Source organism: Esox lucius, chromosome 2 (assembly GCF_011004845.1).
Source record: "Esox lucius isolate fEsoLuc1 chromosome 2, fEsoLuc1.pri, whole genome shotgun sequence".
Classification (NCBI taxonomy): domain Eukaryota; kingdom Metazoa; phylum Chordata; class Actinopteri; order Esociformes; family Esocidae; genus Esox; species Esox lucius.
Genome location: NC_047570.1, coordinates 11,753,160 through 11,775,000, shown reverse-complemented (window position 1 = coordinate 11,775,000; position 21,841 = coordinate 11,753,160). Strand labels below are relative to the sequence as shown.

The 21,841-nt window shown below is 40.1% G+C and overlaps 2 protein-coding genes and 12 non-coding genes across 14 annotated transcripts in view; all 14 read left to right on the top strand.

Moving 5' to 3' along the window:
- Positions 1 to 364: 364 nt before the first annotated feature.
- trnaf-gaa lies at positions 365 to 437 on the top strand. Its single transcript has one exon. It is a non-coding gene; the product is annotated as a tRNA-Phe (tRNA).
- Positions 438 to 866: 429 nt separating this feature from the next.
- On the top strand, positions 867 to 939 carry trnaf-gaa. The gene has a single exon. It is a non-coding gene; the product is annotated as a tRNA-Phe (tRNA).
- Positions 940 to 1,368: 429 nt separating this feature from the next.
- Positions 1,369 to 1,441, top strand: trnaf-gaa. Its single transcript has one exon. It is a non-coding gene; the product is annotated as a tRNA-Phe (tRNA).
- Positions 1,442 to 2,382: 941 nt separating this feature from the next.
- On the top strand, positions 2,383 to 2,455 carry trnaf-gaa. Its single transcript has one exon. It is a non-coding gene; the product is annotated as a tRNA-Phe (tRNA).
- A 429-nt stretch (positions 2,456 to 2,884) lies between these two features.
- On the top strand, positions 2,885 to 2,957 carry trnaf-gaa. The gene has a single exon. It is a non-coding gene; the product is annotated as a tRNA-Phe (tRNA).
- A 341-nt stretch (positions 2,958 to 3,298) lies between these two features.
- Positions 3,299 to 3,371, top strand: trnaf-gaa. Its single transcript has one exon. It is a non-coding gene; the product is annotated as a tRNA-Phe (tRNA).
- Positions 3,372 to 3,800: 429 nt separating this feature from the next.
- Positions 3,801 to 3,873, top strand: trnaf-gaa. Its single transcript has one exon. It is a non-coding gene; the product is annotated as a tRNA-Phe (tRNA).
- Positions 3,874 to 4,303: 430 nt separating this feature from the next.
- On the top strand, positions 4,304 to 4,376 carry trnaf-gaa. The gene has a single exon. It is a non-coding gene; the product is annotated as a tRNA-Phe (tRNA).
- A 429-nt stretch (positions 4,377 to 4,805) lies between these two features.
- Positions 4,806 to 4,878, top strand: trnaf-gaa. The gene has a single exon. It is a non-coding gene; the product is annotated as a tRNA-Phe (tRNA).
- Positions 4,879 to 5,282: 404 nt separating this feature from the next.
- On the top strand, positions 5,283 to 5,355 carry trnaf-gaa. Its single transcript has one exon. It is a non-coding gene; the product is annotated as a tRNA-Phe (tRNA).
- A 429-nt stretch (positions 5,356 to 5,784) lies between these two features.
- Positions 5,785 to 5,857, top strand: trnaf-gaa. Its single transcript has one exon. It is a non-coding gene; the product is annotated as a tRNA-Phe (tRNA).
- Positions 5,858 to 6,286: 429 nt separating this feature from the next.
- trnaf-gaa lies at positions 6,287 to 6,359 on the top strand. The gene has a single exon. It is a non-coding gene; the product is annotated as a tRNA-Phe (tRNA).
- Positions 6,360 to 12,263: 5,904 nt separating this feature from the next.
- Positions 12,264 to 15,435, top strand: rrad (Ras-related associated with diabetes). The gene is made up of 5 exons (XM_010863945.4): positions 12,264 to 12,397; positions 12,669 to 13,036; positions 13,522 to 13,595; positions 14,017 to 14,221; positions 14,431 to 15,435. Exons 2-5 carry the CDS (start codon positions 12,682 to 12,684, stop codon positions 14,706 to 14,708), a joined length of 912 nt encoding a protein of 303 aa, XP_010862247.1. The 5' UTR covers positions 12,264 to 12,397; positions 12,669 to 12,681; the 3' UTR covers positions 14,709 to 15,435.
- A 107-nt stretch (positions 15,436 to 15,542) lies between these two features.
- Positions 15,543 to 21,841, top strand: part of cdh16 (cadherin 16, KSP-cadherin) — a 37,332-nt gene continuing 31,033 nt past the window's right edge. Inside the window, exons 1-4 of the mRNA XM_010863946.5 lie at positions 15,543 to 15,666; positions 16,618 to 16,684; positions 17,368 to 17,466; positions 18,814 to 18,948. Of these exons, the coding sequence (XP_010862248.3) occupies positions 16,640 to 16,684; positions 17,368 to 17,466; positions 18,814 to 18,948 (279 nt within the window). The 5' untranslated portion in view covers positions 15,543 to 15,666; positions 16,618 to 16,639. The remainder of the gene's footprint in view (positions 15,667 to 16,617; positions 16,685 to 17,367; positions 17,467 to 18,813; positions 18,949 to 21,841) is intronic.

The following is a 21,841-nucleotide window of genomic DNA, read 5'->3' as shown; positions in this document are numbered from 1 at the left end:
ACGATAGGCTTTGGGGATGGGCCTTGAAAAAGTGAAGCTTGTGTGAAAATTGTAAAGGCTAACTTCTGATTCTTCCAAAATGTACGAATTGGCTTGTTACTGCCCTCACAAATGTGAAATAGCGGAAAGCTGTCACAGCCGAAATAGCTCAGATTGTAAAGGCTAACTTCTGATTCTTCCAAAATGTACGAATTAGCTTGTTACTGCACTCACAAATGTGAAACAGCCAAAACAGCTCATATTGGAGAGCGTAAGATACCGTTTCCAGCTGTCGCGTAATTAATAGCCATGTTCTGATGCTTTCCAAACAGAGAAAAGAGGATGTATGTTTTCTGTGAAATGTGAAAACATTCCCTGTAGACCTGCCGAAATAGCTCAGTTGGGAGAGCGTTAGACTGAAGATCTAAAGGTCCCTGGTTCGATCCCGGGTTTCGGCAGCAAGCGCTTTTGATGTAGTTGCAACCTACTGGCAGAATGATGAATCAAGTGGTTGCAAAAATGGACGATAGGCTTTGGGGATGGGCCTTGAAAAAGTGAAGCTTGTGTGAAAATTGTAAAGGCTAACTTCTGATTCTTCCAAAATGTACGAATTGGCTTGTTACTGCCCTCACAAATGTGAAATAGCGGAAAGCTGTCACAGCCGAAATAGCTCACATTGTAAAGGCTAACTTCTGATTCTTCCAAAATGTACGAATTAGCTTGTTACTGCCCTCACAAATGTGAAACAGCCAAAACAGCTCATATTGGAGAGCGTAAGATACCGTTTCCAGCTGTCGCGTAATTAATAGCCATGTTCTGATGCTTTCCAAACAGAGAAAAGAGGATGTATGTTTTCTGTGAAATGTGAAAACATTCCCTGTAGACCTGCCGAAATAGCTCAGTTGGGAGAGCGTTAGACTGAAGATCTAAAGGTCCCTGGTTCGATCCCGGGTTTCGGCAGCAAGTGCTTTTGATGTAGTTGCGACCTACTCGCAGAATGATGAATCAAGTGGTTGCAAAAATGGACGATAGGCTTTGGGGATGGGCCTTGAAAAAGTGAAGCTTGTGTGAAAATTGTAAAGGCTAACTTCTGATTCTTCCAAAATGTACGAATTGGCTTGTTACTGCCCTCACAAATGTGAAATAGCGGAAAGCTGTCACAGCCGAAATAGCTCAGATTGTAAAGGCTAACTTCTGATTCTTCCAAAATGTACGAATTAGCTTGTTACTGCACTCACAAATGTGAAACAGCCAAAACAGCTCATATTGGAGAGCGTAAGATACCGTTTCCAGCTGTCGCGTAATTAATAGCCATGTTCTGATGCTTTCCAAACAGAGAAAAGAGGATGTATGTTTTCTGTGAAATGTGAAAACATTCCCTGTAGACCTGCCGAAATAGCTCAGTTGGGAGAGCGTTAGACTGAAGATCTAAAGGTCCCTGGTTCGATCCCGGGTTTCGGCAGCAAGTGCTTTTGATGTAGTTGCAACCTACTCGGCAGAATGATGAATCAAGTGGTTGCAAAAATGGACGATAGGCTTTAGGGATGGGCCTTGAAAAAGTGAAGCTTGTGTGAAAATTGTAAAGGCTAACTTCTGATTCTTCCAAAATGTACGAATTGGCTTGTTACTGCCCTCACAAATGTGAAATAGCGGAAAGCTGTCACAGCCGAAATAGCTCACATTGTAAAGGCTAACTTCTGATTCTTCCAAAATGTACGAATTAGCTTGTTACTGCACTCACAAATGTGAAACAGCCGAAACAGCCAAAACTGCTCATATTGGAGAGCGTAAGATACCGTTTCCAGCTGTCGCGTAATTAATAGCCATGTTCTGATGCTTTCCAAACAGAGAAAAGAGGATGTATGTTTTCTGTGAAATGTGAAAACATTCCCTGTAGACCTGCCGAAATAGCTCAGTTGGGAGAACGTTAGACTGAAGATCTAAAGGTCCCTGGTTCGATCCCGGGTTTCGGCAGCAAGTGCTTTTGATGTAGTTGCAACCTACTGGCAGAATGATGAATCAAGTGGTTGCAAAAATGGACGATAGGCTTTGGGGATGGGCCTTGAAAAAGTGAAGCTTGTGTGAAAATTGTAAAGGCTAACTTCTGATTCTTCCAAAATGTACGAATTGGCTTGTTACTGCCCTCACAAATGTGAAATAGCGGAAAGCTGTCACAGCCGAAATAGCTCACATTGTAAAGGCTAACTTCTGATTCTTCCAAAATGTACGAATTAGCTTGTTACTGCACTCACAAATGTGAAACAGCCAAAACTGCTCATATTGGAGAGCGTAAGATACCGTTTCCAGCTGTCGCGTAATTAATAGCCATGTTCTGATGCTTTCCAAACAGAGAAAAGAGGATGTATGTTTTCTGTGAAATGTGAAAACATTCCCTGTAGACCTGCCGAAATAGCTCAGTTGGGAGAGCGTTAGACTGAAGATCTAAAGGTCCCTGGTTCGATCCCGGGTTTCGGCAGCAAGTGCTTTTGATGTAGTTGCAACCTACTGGCAGAATGATGAATCAAGTGGTTGCAAAAATGGACGATAGGCTTTAGGGATGGGCCTTGAAAAAGTGAAGCTTGTGTGAAAATTGTAAAGGCTAACTTCTGATTCTTCCAAAATGTACGAATTGGCTTGTTACTGCCCTCACAAATGTGAAATAGCGGAAAGCTGTCACAGCCGAAATAGCTCACATTGTAAAGGCTAACTTCTGATTCTTCCAAAATGTACGAATTAGCTTGTTACTGCCCTCACAAATGTGAAACAGCCAAAACAGCTCATATTGGAGAGCGTAAGATACCGTTTCCAGCTGTCGCGTAATTAATAGCCATGTTCTGATGCTTTCCAAACAGAGAAAAGAGGATGTATGTTTTCTGTGAAATGTGAAAACATTCCCTGTAGACCTGCCGAAATAGCTCAGTTGGGAGAGCGTTAGACTGAAGATCTAAAGGTCCCTGGTTCGATCCCGGGTTTCGGCAGCAAGTGCTTTTGATGTAGTTGCAACCTACTGGCAGAATGATGAATCAAGTGGTTGCAAAAATGGACGATAGGCTTTAGGGATGGGCCTTGAAAAAGTGAAGCTTGTGTGAAAATTGTAAAGGCTAACTTCTGATTCTTCCAAAATGTACGAATTGGCTTGTTACTGCCCTCACAAATGTGAAATAGCGGAAAGCTGTCACAGCCGAAATAGCTCATATTGGAGAGCGTAAGATACCGTTTCCAGCTGTCGCGTAATTAATAGCCATGTTCTGATGCTTTCCAAACAGAGAAAAGAGGATGTATGTTTTCTGTGAAATGTGAAAACATTCCCTGTAGACCTGCCGAAATAGCTCAGTTGGGAGAGCGTTAGACTGAAGATCTAAAGGTCCCTGGTTCGATCCCGGGTTTCGGCAGCAAGTGCTTTTGATGTAGTTGCAACCTACTCGCAGAATGATGAATCAAGTGGTTGCAAAAATGGACGATAGGCTTTAGGGATGGGCCTTGAAAAAGTGAAGCTTGTGTGAAAATTGTAAAGGCTAACTTCTGATTCTTCCAAAATGTACGAATTGGCTTGTTACTGCCCTCACAAATGTGAAATAGCGGAAAGCTGTCACAGCCGAAATAGCTCACATTGTAAAGGCTAACTTCTGATTCTTCCAAAATGTACGAATTAGCTTGTTACTGCACTCACAAATGTGAAACAGCCAAAACAGCTCATATTGGAGAGCGTAAGATACCGTTTCCAGCTGTCGCGTAATTAATAGCCATGTTCTGATGCTTTCCAAACAGAGAAAAGAGGATGTATGTTTTCGGTGAAATGTGAAAACATTCCCTGTAGACCTGCCGAAATAGCTCAGTTGGGAGAGCGTTAGACTGAAGATCTAAAGGTCCCTGGTTCGATCCCGGGTTTCGGCAGCAAGTGCTTTTGATGTAGTTGCAACCTACTGGCAGAATGATGAATCAAGTGGTTGCAAAAATGGACGATAGGCTTTGGGGGATGGGCCTTGAAAAAGTGAAGCTTGTGTGAAAATTGTAAAGGCTAACTTCTGATTCTTCCAAAATGTACGAATTGGCTTGTTACTGCCCTCACAAATGTGAAATAGCGGAAAGCTGTCACAGCCGAAATAGCTCACATTGTAAAGGCTAACTTCTGATTCTTCCAAAATGTACGAATTAGCTTGTTACTGCACTCACAAATGTGAAACAGCCAAAACTGCTCATATTGGAGAGCGTAAGATACCGTTTCCAGCTGTCGCGTAATTAATAGCCATGTTCTGATGCTTTCCAAACAGAGAAAAGAGGATGTATGTTTTCTGTGAAATGTGAAAACATTCCCTGTAGACCTGCCGAAATAGCTCAGTTGGGAGAGCGTTAGACTGAAGATCTAAAGGTCCCTGGTTCGATCCCGGGTTTCGGCAGCAAGTGCTTTTGATGTAGTTGCAACCTACTGGCAGAATGATGAATCAAGTGGTTGCAAAAATGGACGATAGGCTTTAGGGATGGGCCTTGAAAAAGTGAAGCTTGTGTGAAAATTGTAAAGGCTAACTTCTGATTCTTCCAAAATGTACGAATTGGCTTGTTACTGCCCTCACAAATGTGAAATAGCGGAAAGCTGTCACAGCCGAAATAGCTCACATTGTAAAGGCTAACTTCTGATTCTTCCAAAATGTACGAATTAGCTTGTTACTGCCCTCACAAATGTGAAACAGCCAAAACTGCTCATATTGGAGAGCGTAAGATACCGTTTCCAGCTGTCGCGTAATTAATAGCCATGTTCTGATGCTTTCCAAACAGAGAAAAGAGGATGTATGTTTTCGGTGAAATGTGAAAACATTCCCTGTAGACCTGCCGAAATAGCTCAGTTGGGAGAGCGTTAGACTGAAGATCTAAAGGTCCCTGGTTCGATCCCGGGTTTCGGCAGCAAGTGCTTTTGATGTAGTTGCAACCTACTGGCAGAATGATGAATCAAGTGGTTGCAAAAATGGACGATAGGCTTTAGGGATGGGCCTTGAAAAAGTGAAGCTTGTGTGAAAATTGTAAAGGCTAACTTCTGATTCTTCCAAAATGTACGAATTGGCTTGTTACTGCCCTCACAAATGTGAAATAGCTCACATTGTAAAGGCTAACTTCTGATTCTTCCAAAATGTACGAATTAGCTTGTTACTGCACTCACAAATGTGAAACAGCCAAAACAGCTCATATTGGAGAGCGTAAGATACCGTTTCCAGCTGTCGCGTAATTAATAGCCATGTTCTGATGCTTTCCAAACAGAGAAAAGAGGATGTATGTTTTCTGTGAAATGTGAAAACATTCCCTGTAGACCTGCCGAAATAGCTCAGTTGGGAGAGCGTTAGACTGAAGATCTAAAGGTCCCTGGTTCGATCCCGGGTTTCGGCAGCAAGTGCTTTTGATGTAGTTGCAACCTACTCGCAGAATGATGAATCAAGTGGTTGCAAAAATGGACGATAGGCTTTAGGGATGGGCCTTGAAAAAGTGAAGCTTGTGTGAAAATTGTAAAGGCTAACTTCTGATTCTTCCAAAATGTACGAATTGGCTTGTTACTGCCCTCACAAATGTGAAATAGCGGAAAGCTGTCACAGCCGAAATAGCTCACATTGTAAAGGCTAACTTCTGATTCTTCCAAAATGTACGAATTAGCTTGTTACTGCACTCACAAATGTGAAACAGCCAAAACAGCTCATATTGGAGAGCGTAAGATACCGTTTCCAGCTGTCGCGTAATTAATAGCCATGTTCTGATGCTTTCCAAACAGAGAAAAGAGGATGTATGTTTTCTGTGAAATGTGAAAACATTCCCTGTAGACCTGCCGAAATAGCTCAGTTGGGAGAGCGTTAGACTGAAGATCTAAAGGTCCCTGGTTCGATCCCGGGTTTCGGCAGCAAGTGCTTTTGATGTAGTTGCAACCTACTGGCAGAATGATGAATCAAGTGGTTGCAAAAATGGACGATAGGCTTTGGGGATGGGCCTTGAAAAAGTGAAGCTTGTGTGAAAATTGTAAAGGCTAACTTCTGATTCTTCCAAAATGTACGAATTGGCTTGTTACTGCCCTCACAAATGTGAAATAGCGGAAAGCTGTCACAGCCGAAATAGCTCAGATTGTAAAGGCTAACTTCTGATTCTTCCAAAATGTACGAATTAGCTTGTTACTGCACTCACAAATGTGAAACAGCCAAAACAGCTCATATTGGAGAGCGTAAGATACCGTTTCCAGCTGTCGCGTAATTAATAGCCATGTTCTGATGCTTTCCAAACAGAGAAAAGAGGATGTATGTTTTCTGTGAAATGTGAAAACATTCCCTGTAGACCTGCCGAAATAGCTCAGTTGGGAGAGCGTTAGACTGAAGATCTAAAGGTCCCTGGTTCGATCCCGGGTTTCGGCAGCAAGTGCTTTTGATGTAGTTGCAACCTACTGGCAGAATGATGAATCAAGTGGTTGCAAAAATGGACGATAGGCTTTGGGGATGGGCCTTGAAAAAGTGAAGCTTGTGTGAAAATTGTAAAGGCTAACTTCTGATTCTTCCAAAATGTACGAATTGGCTTGTTACTGCCCTCACAAATGTGAAATAGCGGAAAGCTGTCACAGCCGAAATAGCTCAGATTGTAAAGGCTAACTTCTGATTCTTCCAAAATGTACGAATTAGCTTGTTACTGCACTCACAAATGTGAAACAGCCAAAACAGCTCATATTGGAGAGCGTAAGATACCGTTTCCAGCTGTCGCGTAATTAATAGCCATGTTCTGATGCTTTCCAAACAGAGAAAAGAGGATGTATGTTTTCTGTGAAATGTGAAAACATTCCCTGTAGACCTGCCGAAATAGCTCAGTTGGGAGAGCGTTAGACTGAAGATCGTTTTCTGTGAAATGTGAAAACATTCCCTGTAGACCTGCCGAAATAGCTCAGTCGGGAGAGCGTTAGACTGAAGATCTAAAGGTCCCTGGTCCGATCCCGGGTTTCGGCAGCAAGTGCTTTTGATGTAGTTGCAACCTACTGGCAGAATGATGAATCAAGTGGTTGCAAAAATGGACGATAGGCTTTAGGGATGGGCCTTGAAAAAGTGAAGCTTGTGTGAAAATTGTAAAGGCTAACTTCTGATTCTTCCAAAATGTACGAATTGGCTTGTTACTGCCCTCACAAATGTGAAATAGCGGAAAGCTGTCACAGCCGAAATAGCTCAGATTGTAAAGGCTAACTTCTGATTCTTCCAAAATGTACGAATTAGCTTGTTACTGCACTCACAAATGTGAAACAGCCAAAACAGCTCATATTGGAGAGCGTAAGATACCGTTTCCAGCTGTCGCGTAATTAATAGCCATGTTCTGATGCTTTCCAAACAGAGAAAAGAGGATGTATGTTTTCTGTGAAATGTGAAAACATTCCCTGTAGACCTGCCGAAATAGCTCAGTTGGGGGAGTGTTAGACTGAAGATTAAAGGTCCCTGGTTCGATCCTGGGTTTCGGGATGCAGCCGGCTTTGATGATCCCGTCTGCTTCGTCTGGACAGACCTGCATCTGACACTGGTATACTCTCCAGTGCTGGGTAAGAATACCAAAGGCATTTTCTGATATGGGACAGGAATGTGCCATCCAGGATATGGTAGGAGGAGGTAAGGCTTCATGGGGAAGGCCTAGTCTCCCACCATCACAAATGGCACTGGCCCCAACTCTGGTGCAGATGGGAGTAGAGATGGTGGTGGCGCATGCAAAACCCCTGACTGGAGGTCTCTGCTGAGATGAGAATTTGCAAAGACACCCCCATCACTGTTGATGCCGAAGGTACCGACATCAACTGTTAGGAACCTGTAATCTGCATCCACCAGAGCTTGGACGACAACAGAGAATGTTCCTTTATTATTTTGGAACTGGCACCTGAATTTGCTGGGGACTGGATGACAATGTGCTTGTCATCGAGTGCTCCTATGCAATTTGGGAAATTCCACCTTTCCTGGAATTTCCTGGCTGTGTTCTCGCAGAGGTCCTCCAATGGTGATGGCAAGAAGGTTTCCCTCATGTGCTCCCAGATCACGTTACAGGTGTTCTTCACCATTTTTCCCACAGTTGAGACACCTAAGTGAAAACTAGCAGCTATGGTGGTGAATGAATCCCCAGTGCTGAGGAATCTATAAAAGAAACACAGGCAATCAGGTTATACACTGATTATTGTATTTTCTTTTTATTTTCTTTCTTGTCTATTTTCCTGTGTCTTATCTCTCACTGAGCATCTTTGGGTGAAAATGCAGTTCTACCCTTTCAAGTCAAAAGGGCTAAACGTGGTTATGTGGCTTCAGTTATTTAAATACCCATTAATCACAAGGCAGCAGTGTAAAATCCACTAATAAAAGTGCCCAATTTAACTTATTTAAAATTACCTTCATAACCAAATCTGTAAACATGCCCTAATAGGCCTTTTCCTCAACTATTGAGTAGCCAAATTAACTATGATTATGTTTTACCTAAGACTAACTGCTAGGCGCTGCTTGATATAATTTGAGCTCTTGGATCAGACAGTGGAATTCACCGTGATCTGATCGCCTTTTCAGAATTGGATGGACCCAACATTTTCGATTTTTCACATTTTGTGTGAGCAAAATTTGCATCAAATTGTCTTCAATAACAGCAGTTTCAGGTGGGTGTCGATGCTCTCACAGATGCCCCCTGGTGGCCATTCTTTTATTTAACGTTTTTGTCCATGTCGCATGGCACTCTAACATGCCGCAGTATACCACAGTATAACAAGGCATGCTCCGTCATGGACCGCACCCTTGGAGCTGGAATTAGATGAGCGGCATCTGTAGGTTGATATGGAAGAAGAAGGTCAGAGAGGTAGGCAGGGGCGGTATTGTTTAGGGCTTTATATGTCAGTAGGAGGATCTTGTAGTCAATGCTTTGGGAGATAGGAAGCCAGTGTAACTCACAGAGGATGGGGTGATGTGTGACTGAGTAGTCTGACTGCAGAGCTCTTATTGGGGAAACTGTACAGGGCAATTATATGAGTCACTCAGCCCACTTTCGCCATGATTCGCTGGATCTCGTTGGAAATGAATGGGAGCATGCCTCTTTCTAGCGCTAGCAAGCAGGCCCAAGCCCATTAAAAGATTTCAGGGAAACCTCCCCACCTGGCAACACTGCCAGTATGAAAAAGGTTTCCTCCTATGATCACATTCTCTACAGTATTTCGCTGGTATTTTATTTACAGAATAAGCATAAAATCATGTTTTACCATGCCAACACACAGAGGTGGTGCAAGATTTTGGAAAGGCAGTCTTCTTTGGGTTCTATATGCAGAAAAACCCTGCAAACTGTGCTAAGAAGCTATGCATGAATTAACAACAGAAAAACATTGAAATCAAAACATTTTTTCATAAATAAATGTCAATAAACATATCAATTAAAGAAATTGAAATGAATAACATGTTTGCATGTCCTCTCTTTAAAACAAATTATATTTGCCCAATGTGCCCTGCAGTTAGCATAGGAGCAAGGAAGTTAATTCACATTTCTTGTTGCTGTAAACAAGAATGATGCATCAGTCAAGTTACAAGGCAAATGTATGGGATTAAAAAAAAATACATTAAAAAAGTTCTAGACCTTTTTAGTAATTTTCCTGATACTTCTCTCTGTTACCAGTCAAATCTGCTGCCATTGCATTGCATTAAAAATAGATGAATGATACAGTTTCCTCTAACTGTAAGAGAACGCTTTTCCAATACTGTTCATTTTGGCCCATTTAAAGATCATCTCCAATTCCCTAAGTGTTGTCAGTGCCTTCCCCCAAAATAGCTCCAAATCTATGCTGTTACTGATATACACTACCGAACCGATTCTCTGAAGAAAATGTAAAAAATGTGTGTGCACCTTCTGGACAGGTTTATGTGAAGGGACATAAAAGATCAGTAGGGGTCAAGAGTGAGGCATTACTATGGTTGTTTAATGTGTGAGTGTTTCTCTGCTAGCTGACACCTGTTTTTAAGAAAGCAAATAACAAATAGAACTACATTTAAAATGCAAAGGTTGCCTTTGCCCTCAATGCATTTTAAGCCAATAGTGGTCTCTCAGATTTGGGGTTAGAGTTAAGGCACAAGAGAAAACAACTCTCAGGGTAGCCTATCCAAGAATCAATGGTTGAGTACTTTTGAACAAAAGTAACAAAAATTTATTAACTACAGAAATGTCATAGTGCAGCAGACTATTCCACCTTCTTACTCATGATGACCAATGAGACATTCAGACAGAAGTCACATTGAGCATTCGCTGCTTAGAAACCTGAGAAGCTTATCCAGACTTACATAGCATCTGACCCATTAATATGAGATGCTACCGCTGAGTCAGAGAAACACTGAGTCAGACAGTGGTTTATAAAACACGAAAACAAGCCCTGTCAACAGGGAAAATATCAAACAACTGAACAATGTTAATGTCACCTGAATGAGCATTTCACCTGTCTGTCTACCACAACCTGTTCACCTCTCACTGTTGTTTCCAGTAACAAGGATTGAGAGAAAAAACATTTAGAAATAATGACTTCTCTGTCTTTGGTTTTCTTCCTTGAAATAGAATGGTAAAAGACGAGCGAACCACACAGTCCTAGTGGCTACTATAATAATTTGCATTTCACATAGTCACCATTAGATGGTGACAGAAGACCAGGTTTAAAACCTCAACCACATCAATGTCAGTTTGTAATTCATCTGGATCTCAGTAAATGTATTTATTTAAAAGACTGCATTCCCCTGTTTTTAGAAGACAGTTAATGGGAGTGAAAAATATCTTGTTTTCATGCAACACGTCATGTCAGATCAGATCCATACATTTTTTTGATAGTAATAGTAATGTATTAATAGTAATGTAAGCAGCTACTCATTCAGTCTGTGTTTAAACAATAAGGCACAAGTGGGTGTTATATATGGCCAATAAACCACGGTAAAGAGTTCATAATTTTTAAGATGTATTGTGTAGAGTCTGGACACAGTGCATAGCAGTGGTATATTGGCAATATACCACAAACTCCCGAGATCCCTTAAATTAGTAAAAAAATGCAATTAGAGCAGTAAAACATAATGTGAGGTATACGGTTTAATATACCACAGCTAATAGCCAGTCACCATTCAGGATTTGAACTACCCGGTTTATAATAATTTGACTGACCCTATTTTTAATGTATCTAGAACAAGTACTGAAGCTGTTTTCTCAGTAGCTTAGTTTTTCAGCAACATTATGATTCCCATTTCATTATCTTGGCTTTCCCTGGCCCTCTACGCAGCTGACCTGGGCCTTTCAACATGAACATTAATGAATTGATCATTGATAAAAGGTGCCTTTGCTGTATCAAGGACCAATTAATGCAAGTACCAGATCATCAAATAAACATTAACCTGTTGAATGTATTGTAACAATGTAACTTTCTGCATAAACATACTTGATCAAAAGGCACTATAGTGTAAGACCCATTAAAGAAATGCTGAATAACCGAAGAAATATTCAAATCTCAATCACAAACTAATTGCAGAGATGTTAACTTCTGAGGTGTTAGCCTACATAAAGATACGTTTAGAAATATGGCCTGAAATTACTGAAAACTACTATGCATATGCTAGCTCGCTCGAGTTCCTTAGGTGTCTGTACAACCCAATATTTGTTTTTTTTAATCTAGTCATCCTCCCTCTGCAAAATCATATTTTTTTGTTCCGCGGACTCTCAACCGCAAATTAACTTCTTGTGCATATCCATTATTTTAAAGATTTCCTGTCACTGTCAGCATGTGTGTAGTGAGGAATGGGCAAGGGACGAAGATGGCAATGAGACACTGCCATGGGAGAATAGACCAATAGGCCGGGGACAGAGGAACTTGGATACAGTCCAGTGGGGCGGCCTACACAGCCCCCAATATTTGCCATCGTGAAACGATGTGAGTCGGGACAAAAACAATATATTTGAAAATCAGGCCGGCGGCCGACCTGCCCACTGTTTGCCGGTGACCAGATGGCCAGTCATATACTGTGCACGACTCTGAGCCAACCGGTGTAAAAACGATCCTGATATAGTATTCACTTACTGGCAGTATATGAAAGAATTACTGAGTCAAAGAATTACGGTCGCATGATGGCATGATGGAGAATCCCTGAGCCGTCCGCCCGCGCATAATTGTTAAGTAGCCTGCGTACGTGGAGCGGTTGTCTCCATCTCCTCCCTCGGCCCCATGATGTTACGTACTACTATAATAAGAAGCGACGTGACTGTGAGAGGCAAACCCTGCCTCAAGGTGACGTCACTCCCTCAGCTACTAGATAAATATGGGGATCCGTACAATTCAGTAGATCAAACTAAAACTTCTCTGCACGCAGTGACCACGCGAACGAAAGGATCTATCCTAAGTGGATTGTCTGGTTCAAGGCGGAAGGGATACCCTAGACGCGCCTAAAATGTAAGTTTACTGATGGAATTTTATTATTTATCATTCGCGAAGATAGCTACGTAAATAGGATGTGGTTGTTTCAAACTATTTTAGTTCAACTTCCATTTTAACATAGCTTAATGATCCACCAAACCGTCACAAGACCAAGATTCTGTGATTTTGTTGATATAGAGTCAAATAGTTCGTAGTTAACCAATGCAAACAATGAGAAATACAGGCTTTGTTGTTTGATTTTAGTGGCATTAGGAGAACCTTAACAAAGAGGGCATCTATTTTACAGACAAAAAGTCATCATGACTTTGAACAAAGGTGACAAATTGAGGAACATGGACAAAAGGAGGGGGAGTATGCCGTTTCCCATGCACTTGCAGAACTTGCACAGAAGAAGTATGCCAGTGGACGAGCGCGAGATTCGAGCAGCGCCAATTGGAGAGCTGCCTAACCTCATGCGCTGCACGTCCTATACCCCTGGTGATCCGCACCCAAACAGCTGTGTGTCCGACTCGTCTGATTCCGTTATCTCCTCCGGCAGCGACTCAGAGGGACAAGTGTACAAGGTTGTTCTACTTGGGGAGCATGGAGTCGGCAAGTCTAGTCTAGCACGGGTATTCGGTGGCGTCGAGGATGGTCACGACGGTGACGAGACAGGTGTGTGTTTGATCATGAATGCTAATTATAGTGATAAATGATGTGATTAAGTAAAATGATCTAGAAGTTTATGAATCAGTTGAGTTAAGAATTCTGAATACACCACTAAGTCAGTAAATAACATTTTATTGGATGTTCTCAGCACCCCATTAGAGCTAATGCACATGCTCCTAACTAAATAAATGCTTTGTTTCTGTATCATCTTGGCACACAGGCGGATGAACATTGATTAATGCTATTTCCATCCACTCACAAAGGCACCACACATATCCCAATATCGTTGTTGACATTCAGCCACAGAGTTGGTGGGAGCCATGGAAGGGCTGGAGACTAATGCACAGTAGTACCCATCACAGATAAGGCCATGTGGTCTAAAAGTGAGACCTCACGTTTCACTTAGTGGGTTTAAAATGTTTACATTTTGGCCAGAGGTTTATATAACATTTGGGACCGGGGATTTATCAGTCTAATTTGTTTTGTTTCAGGAAACACATATGACAGATCGATTGAAGTGGATGAGGAAGAGGCGTCCATCTTGTTGTATGATATTTGGGAACAGGTGAGGATGGGATATAATGTGAATTATTTCAGTTAGGCAATGTGAAATTGGTTAAAGTAATATTGTAAAATTAAACATTAAGGCACCAGGGGGTGTGGTAAATGGCCAATATATCATGTCTAAGAGTTGTTCTTAGACACAGCTCAAGACAAAGCCCTTAGCTGGGGTATATTAGTAATTCATCACAAACCCGCAAGGTGTCTTATTTCTATTTTTAACCAGTCACCAACGCTATAAGAACATTCAAAATAAATGATTTGTCATACACGTCACCCCATGTTATTCTGCATATCAGCATCCAGGGATCAAACTAACCGTTTTATAATTCCATGTAATGTGAGTGCTCTTTTCATTTGAGCACCTGTAGCATTAGATTAGTCAAGCAATATGAATCATCTAATGTAGTTTCTCTTTCCTCCAGGATAACAGTCAGTGGCTAAAGGAGCAGTGCATGAGGATGGGTGACGCCTACATCATCGTCTACTCAGTGACAGACAAGTCCAGCTTTGAGAAAGCATCCGAGCTACGCATCCAGCTGCGGAGAGCTCGCCAGTCTGAGAACATTCCCATAATCCTTGTGGGGAATAAGAGTGACCTGGTACGGTCCAGAGAAGTGTCTGTGGATGGTAAGTGACTGTGTGCTCCTCTCACCAAGGCCTTTGTCCCTTGTCATAGTGCTATTTATTTGGGGATTACCGCTATTGTGAAAGCTAGTGTCAAGGTGTTAACACAGCTGTAACATCCCGACAAAGGCATAATAATGACATTGAGGTCACTGTCCCCAGGGAACTATTTAGATTCTCACCTGCGCCTTTGCCTTCATTTATTTTTGCAGAGGGCAGTGCCTGCGCTGTGGTGTTCGACTGCAAGTTCATTGAGACCTCAGCCAATCTTCACCACAATGTCAGGAATCTGTTCGAGGGCATTGTTCGCCAGATCCGCCTCCGTAAAGACAGCAAGGAGGAGAACGCTCGCCGTATGGCTAACTGCAAAAGACGCGAGAGCATTAGCAAGAAGGCCAAGCGTTTTCTGGGTCGTATGGTGGCCCGGAAGAATAAAAAGATGGCCTTTAGACAGAAGTCCAAGTCCTGCCATGACCTCTCCGTCCTCTGAGAGAACGGTATCTGGACTGCTGTTTTTCTTTTGGCCCACAAGACCAGACGCTGTGTGTTTTTAACTCTATCCCCAAGGACTGACAGAGCTGTACAGAAATTCTATATTTTATTTTGTAAGAATATGAGAGGATTATATTACAGTAATTAAACCCAACAGACATGTCCATGTTTATGATCTACATGAGGCTTTTTTGCCTTATGTATGTATTTCTGTTGATACTACTTGTGTATGTATATTCAATCCACCAAGGCTTGTTATTTTCAACCGCGAGCTTCAAGATTGCCTTGATAATGTGGGACAATGTGTATGGATGTATTCCCTCTAAAAGGTTTGTATTGTATATAGCCTTGATGAAAGCTTAGATTATGGAACACTATCCCTGAACGCAATGGAACTGTAAGCACTATCAGTGATTTCACTTCATTTTATCACCTGGAATAATTTTTACTTGAAACTGGGTACGCAGGTTCGTACTTTGGCCATGATACTGAGAATGGAAATAATGTGTAATGGGGGTTAGGGCAGATGTTGGGAACATATAGGATTCTATAGTCCTAACCTTCTCCCCTATGTGAATAAAGGAAGCAATAAGTTATACTTCTCATATGAAATTTATGAATTTACTTTTTGGTTAAAATAAGGTTGATTTGCACTTTCTTTTAATATTAAAATGCCATTATGTTTACATTTGACATTCTTTCAATAAAATTACAACTTTTCAGTATTTTCTCTTAGCCATATCTTTAATTAGGTGTCAAAACAAACCATATTTTTCTATGCACTTCATACATATTAATTAAATTGCTCAGTTTACTGGAGTCTTGCTGAGTATTGCTGGGGGAAACAAGTCAGTTAAACATTAAACTGTAGAGTCGTGCAAACGCACTTCTTTTTTCCACACTATTCAAACGTTTGTCCTACCCATCAGAGGGAACACGCGCATCAACGCAAAGAGGTAAGATAAATGTGGAATTCTACATTTTTATTGAATGTTCGGCAACAAAGAGACACATGTAAATAATGATTAATGCCTTGCGTTTTTTTTAGGTTGCCTCTGGTTTTCTAGGCCTATAGAGGCTGCGTTTCAGATATACGTTCATTTTCATCGGCCGAAATTTGTAAATGGTTAAAGGACATGTAAACATTGTTGCAAGCGAATGATATTATGTGTTTTATGAATCTACAGTGGGATGGGACATCAGAAATGCACGCATTGAATTGTGGCCAGCATTATTTTGGCTGTATTGGAGTGCTAAATGTCTTAAACCTTTATGTCCACGGCGATGTCTCTTGAGAACTCCATTCATAAACCTACGGTCAATAACTGTATTCCCTACCGATTTTGGATGAGACGGGCGAGAATAAACATAACAGATAAAATCCCAATGATAATAGTTATAAGGAAATACCATGTTTATTGTTTGACTGTATAATATGTACTGTGCAGTCATAATGTTTGTTAATGTTACATAGATATTTCATTTCAAGACTGTTTTGAATCCCAGGTCAGTTGTATTCGTATCCCCTGAGAGGTTGAGCTTCAGCGTTTAAGTCTGTGAACGTGATGAGACATTAATGTACCATTTACTTTCTGCCTGTTTCTACTGAGTATATAATTAACCTAACAGACATTTAAATGCAAAATGCTCTTGCACTGGTGTAGCCCTTTACATTTTAATGATGATTGATTCTGCCCTATGGCAAGACTATTATTTTATTTTTTCAAAATGAATTAAATTATAATAGACAAATGTTGTGTACATATTTTTTCTTTATGATTTTATTTTCTCTTCTTCATAAAATTGAAAACCAATCAGTAACTAAACAGAAATCACAGAGAATGTGTTACCAAATGTAAAACATAACCACTGTATTAATTGAAATGTTGTGCCTTTTATCTTTTTAGAGACAGTCAGTTTCAGAAACACATGCCTGAAAAAGAAGTTATGCACATTATTATCTTTACATTGTCTGTAAGTATGCTTCCTTTGAATGTAGCCATACCAAGTTTTTAAAAAAATCTTACATCTTTGAAATCTTAAAGAACTGTAAACTTAAAGTAGAATGTAAAGTTTTTCTCAACTTGATCTTACTCAAGATGGTTCCACACCCAAACATATGTCTCGGGGCAAGATCAATTGTAATTGATGATTCAGTAATCTTTAAACATCAGTTTTGGGGGGTGACAAGGGAGCCTTGTTGTTAGTGTTTGACCAGTGACCCAAAGACTGCTAGATCAAATCCCTCATCATAGTGACAACAATCTGTTGTTCTGTCCTTGAGCAAGGCAGATAACCCAAATTGCTCTCGGGTTGTTGTTGAAATCAAGAACATGATCAGTCATACTCACCTGGGAAAATGTGAAATATAAATGAACTACAGCTAACTTTTGTTCCTGCGGGCAAAATCAAGTAATCACTGCGTGGGAATGAAAAGATATTGGACTGATATCAACACTATTGGTTAATTTAAAAAAACATGCTCACATGCTTTGATAACATGGACAACATGCCCATGGACAACATTGAGGGTTAGGAACTTGTTGAACTAAGTGTAATTAAATCTTATTTATTTTTATGTGAAGAAAAAAAAAAATAAGAAGATAACTTTCAGGGATAGAAATTCATTTGGTCTTTCTCCCCTTGGAATTGTATAGTTGGTGGTACTTTCAACACCTGCTCCATGCTCAGGGGCAAATCTTAAAATCGGCGTCCCTGAAAATTATGATGGAATTTTCCCATGGTACTTGGCAAAGGTAAGATTCTTCATCAAATTTGACCATTTATGTAAAAGAAAATAATTTACAACAAAGCAGCTGGATATAATAAAATATTTATGTTCATATGGTTGCCATGTTTTGTTATCTCCAACCCTGGCCCGTGTAGAGATTGATGTATTTAATATATTATGCAACTAAAGGATGGGGAAGGGCCATGAAATGCAGGGCGTTTTGCTGTTGAACTTCACTCAGAGTTTGTAAGTAGTTATGTTTCATGTAGTTATGACGGAGCTGCCTCACTAATCCCTTGAAGCTGTCTAATTAATTACGTAGTATAGCCACTGTCCTTCTCGTCAACCTGGACTATGAGGGAAATACACCTGGGGGATGTTTGATAATTGGCACTACTTAGTGTTAAGATGGGAAAAAAAAGCTGTGTTATTGGCAGACATTTCTTACCTTCTTTACCCATGTTAAGTAGGTGTTTTATAATAAAATAAGCATAAATAACTAAGATAAATATCTGTCATGACAACATTTGCATTTCATATCAACACATAAGAAGCATGGCAGGAAAATAATTTTTGGTCCTGTTGTGTTCATGGTTTAAACTATTAGTTACTCTACCCACCGTGGCATAGACTTATTTATGGACTCAAATTTGGTTATGGAGCAGTCAAAATAGAAGATTCTAGACAAAGGTCCTCAGGAGTTCAATGGATGCTGAGAACATTTGCACAGCTGTGGCGGTTGAGAGGCATTCGCTCTGTGGTATGTGAACCCATAAATCATGCAGTGATGAGTAACAACACAAGATCACCAGCCGGCTTCTGTTTCAAAGGCTGCTGTAGCCATGCCATAGCCACACTGTCGGTCCAGGCAGTCTCCTCCTATAGACGCACAGCACAGTGAGAAGGATATACCCATGTATCCCTGACCACAGCATGACCAGACATGAGCACTGTGGGTCTGGAACAGAGGGTGCCTTATATTGTGACTGCCAGCAATTTGTGACACCTTTGGGAACCAACTGTCAACGATTACGTTTTCCATAAGTGAAAAATGTAACAGTCATTATGACAAATGCTCACATTAAACATTTAAAAAGATTTTCGAATAGAGCTCAAAACACACAGTCAACCATATACCTATCAGAGAGTAGGTTAATTTACAACTTACTATGTAAGCAGACCAAAAAGTACTTCCACCAAATCCAGAGAGTTCATGCTTGCAGTGACTTACATACAATTGACCAAAAGCTGTAACTGGATGTTTTTTATGTTGTTTTAAATGTGAACCTGACTAGTAAAGTTACAATGGTGGAATTGTAATGAAGAGGGAATTGTAGATTCAATTAAATGTTAGTTTCCTTCTCCAATTCAGCTCCATGACCTCCCTGCTACCTACACTGACCTGATGGTGACAGGGGACGACGAGGGCATTTTTGGAGTTGAGGCAGGATTTCTTTACGCTCTAAAACCACTGGACAGAGAAAAGCAGCCATCCTACACTTTGCAGGTAGGCAGTCACACATTTATGGCATTATCTATCCTGGTAGTGATATGTCTACATTATACTGAAAAAGAATGGTTACTTTTGAATACGGAAGTATTCTGTAGTAAATTGTACATGGAAAACTTGAGTATACTGTAGAATGATGTACTACACCATAATGTCGCACAGTAGCTTTCTATTTACAATATGTTTTATACTGTAGAAAACTGTCACACACTGTATTGATTTCCTAATATTCACTGATATCTGCCCTTCCCATTCCCTTGTCCACATTGCACAGTGTGCCAGCCATTTCTGAAAAACCTACATGCCAAATATTGACTATACAATGCCCTCCACCATTCACCCCCTTAGTAAAGATGAAAAAAGCAAAAAAGCCATACAAAAATGTATTTGTGTCAGTCAGCTTGATCTTACAGTAAAGTATAGGTGTATTTTTTTGCAATGCACAGGGAGGAGGGTAGTTTTGGGGATGTAGCATATTTTTTATCTAAATCACAATCACAATTGAAATAGTGGTCCAAAGTGGAATTTCTGGGTCACCAACTGTCCAAAACGACGATATACTGAACCATGCCAACATGCTATTTGCACATCTTGCCAAGGGAAAGCTTCTACTCATCTGACCATAGAACATGGTTTCAATTAAAATTCCAATGACATTTAGAAAACTCTAGGCACTGATGTTTGTCTCTGTGAGAGTAAGGGCCTCCAGAACAGCGGAGTATCAAGAAGCTATAAGTATGCTCTCCCAGGCTGGTACTCTGCAAAAGGTGTTTATTAGTGTGTTTTTTGTTTTAGGTTGGCTGACTTTATAGGTTTTTAACATGACTTAAACTTGCTTTTACCCCCACAGGCATTTCATCATAAATAAATACTACAGTATAATATACAGGAAACACTACTGTTTACTACAGTAAATAATGCACTTACTTCAGCATAGCTCAGTAAATACTACAGTAAAAATTATAGTATCATACAAAAATTGCTATGGCAGGGACGTCACTAGGCCTATTTTAGGGGGGCTTTAGCCCTCCCGAAATAAATCAATATATCAGTCAATATATTTTCTCAGTGATTTCTTTTTTCGTCAACCTCTCCATCACACCTAAACTTTTTTATAGAAATTGTATAGAATCGTGTTCATTAGGCAGCATGTTCGGTTGAGTTTGATGCTTAAAACGTAATTCACTCATCTGAAGTGAGCTGTCTTCTGCAAATAGTAGCTAACGTTTCTAGATGTCGGAGAAGTAAATCCTCTCAAATTCCAAATGTAATAGGACTGGAAAGCAACGGTATGTTTTGCTAATCAACATAACCTTTCAGCTAGCCCACCGCCATTTTTATAGAAATGTATGGAGGTTAATAAAATGTCATGTATGTAAATTGTTTAGACAAGTTGCAGTTTGTGAAATTCGACTTGCGCGACAGACAAGACTTCATGTAATATCAAAGTGATCAATCTTTTTTTTTCTTTACCGGAAGGCAAGAAATCTAGCTACAACTTTCTAGTAGCCACTTCAGAGAAGACTGAGATATGTCATTTGTAATACAAATAATAATTTAAAAATGGGTGGATGATAATAGGGGGTCATCTTTTTTTCTGACAACACTAACCAACTACTGAAAATATTAATTTCCCATTAATGACATGCTAGCTAACATTTGTATATCACTAATAATAATCAGCAACACAGTTGTAAAACTGCGTGTCTCAAAGATTCTTGTTTGTTTGGGTTTGAAGTTAACGTATTGCAATGTTTTCTGTTCAGAGGAAGGGGGATCAAGTTAATTGTTTCTTTTTTAAATTATGATAATTGGTGTTTAATTTTTATGACTTTATTCCGAGATGAATGGGCTAATGACTAAATCTGATTTTGAAATTATTCAGAAAAACCTCGCTTAGAAACAGAATATACTGTATGTAGATGTTCATTTACTATAAAGTATAGTTGACAAAAGTATTTTGCCTACATAATACTGCCATTTTTGTGACTTTTGTTGGTCTTGGATGGATGAAGACAGAGTGGACTTTAATTTCTTTATTTAGATGGAATTTAAGTCAGGTTAGATCAGTGTTTAACAAAAACTATGAGACAGGTATACTTTTAGCCAACCTTGACCAAACATAACCTGATTTTGATAGATTTTACATCCGTCGTTACTGGATGAATAGATGTTTTTGGGAGTATGCCCAGACCCCCCAAAACGAGGCTTAGCCCCCCCATCCATGGTTTTCTAGTGACGTCCCTGTGCTAGGGTGTAATACAGTAAATACTACAATATACTCCATTAATATTACTGTAATTACTCAAAATACTACATACAAGGAAACCTAATAGATTGCACCTATTCAATTGCTTGGATGAAACAGTTTAGCAACAGTTTAGTCTTATTGGACTCATCCAAAAATATAATCATATTAGATGCAAAACAATGCAATTACAGTTCTGGAAAAAATTAAGAGACCACTGCAACTTTTTCTTTCCTTTCCAAAAAAGTCGAAAAGGAAAGTTTGGAGGGAGGAACAGAAAGTTTTAAATTAAGAGACCACTGCAAATTGAACTCTTCTGTTCCTCACTCAGAACTTTCCTTTTCAACTTGTTTGGAAAGGAAAGAAAAAGGTGCAGTGGTCTCTTAATATTTTCCGGAGCTGTATATAAAGTTGTGCTCAAAGGTTTGCATACCCTTGGAGAATTGGTAATATAGGTACCATTTGTAAAGAAAACATGAGTGAGCAGGCAAAACACAAGTCTTTTTTATGGAATTCACATTCAACTGTAGGTCATTACAGAATGGCACAATCATGTCAACAAAGAATTTTCTTTACTGACCCGGTTCAAAAGTCTGCATACACTTAGTTCTTAATATTGTGTATTGCCCCTTTAGCATCAAT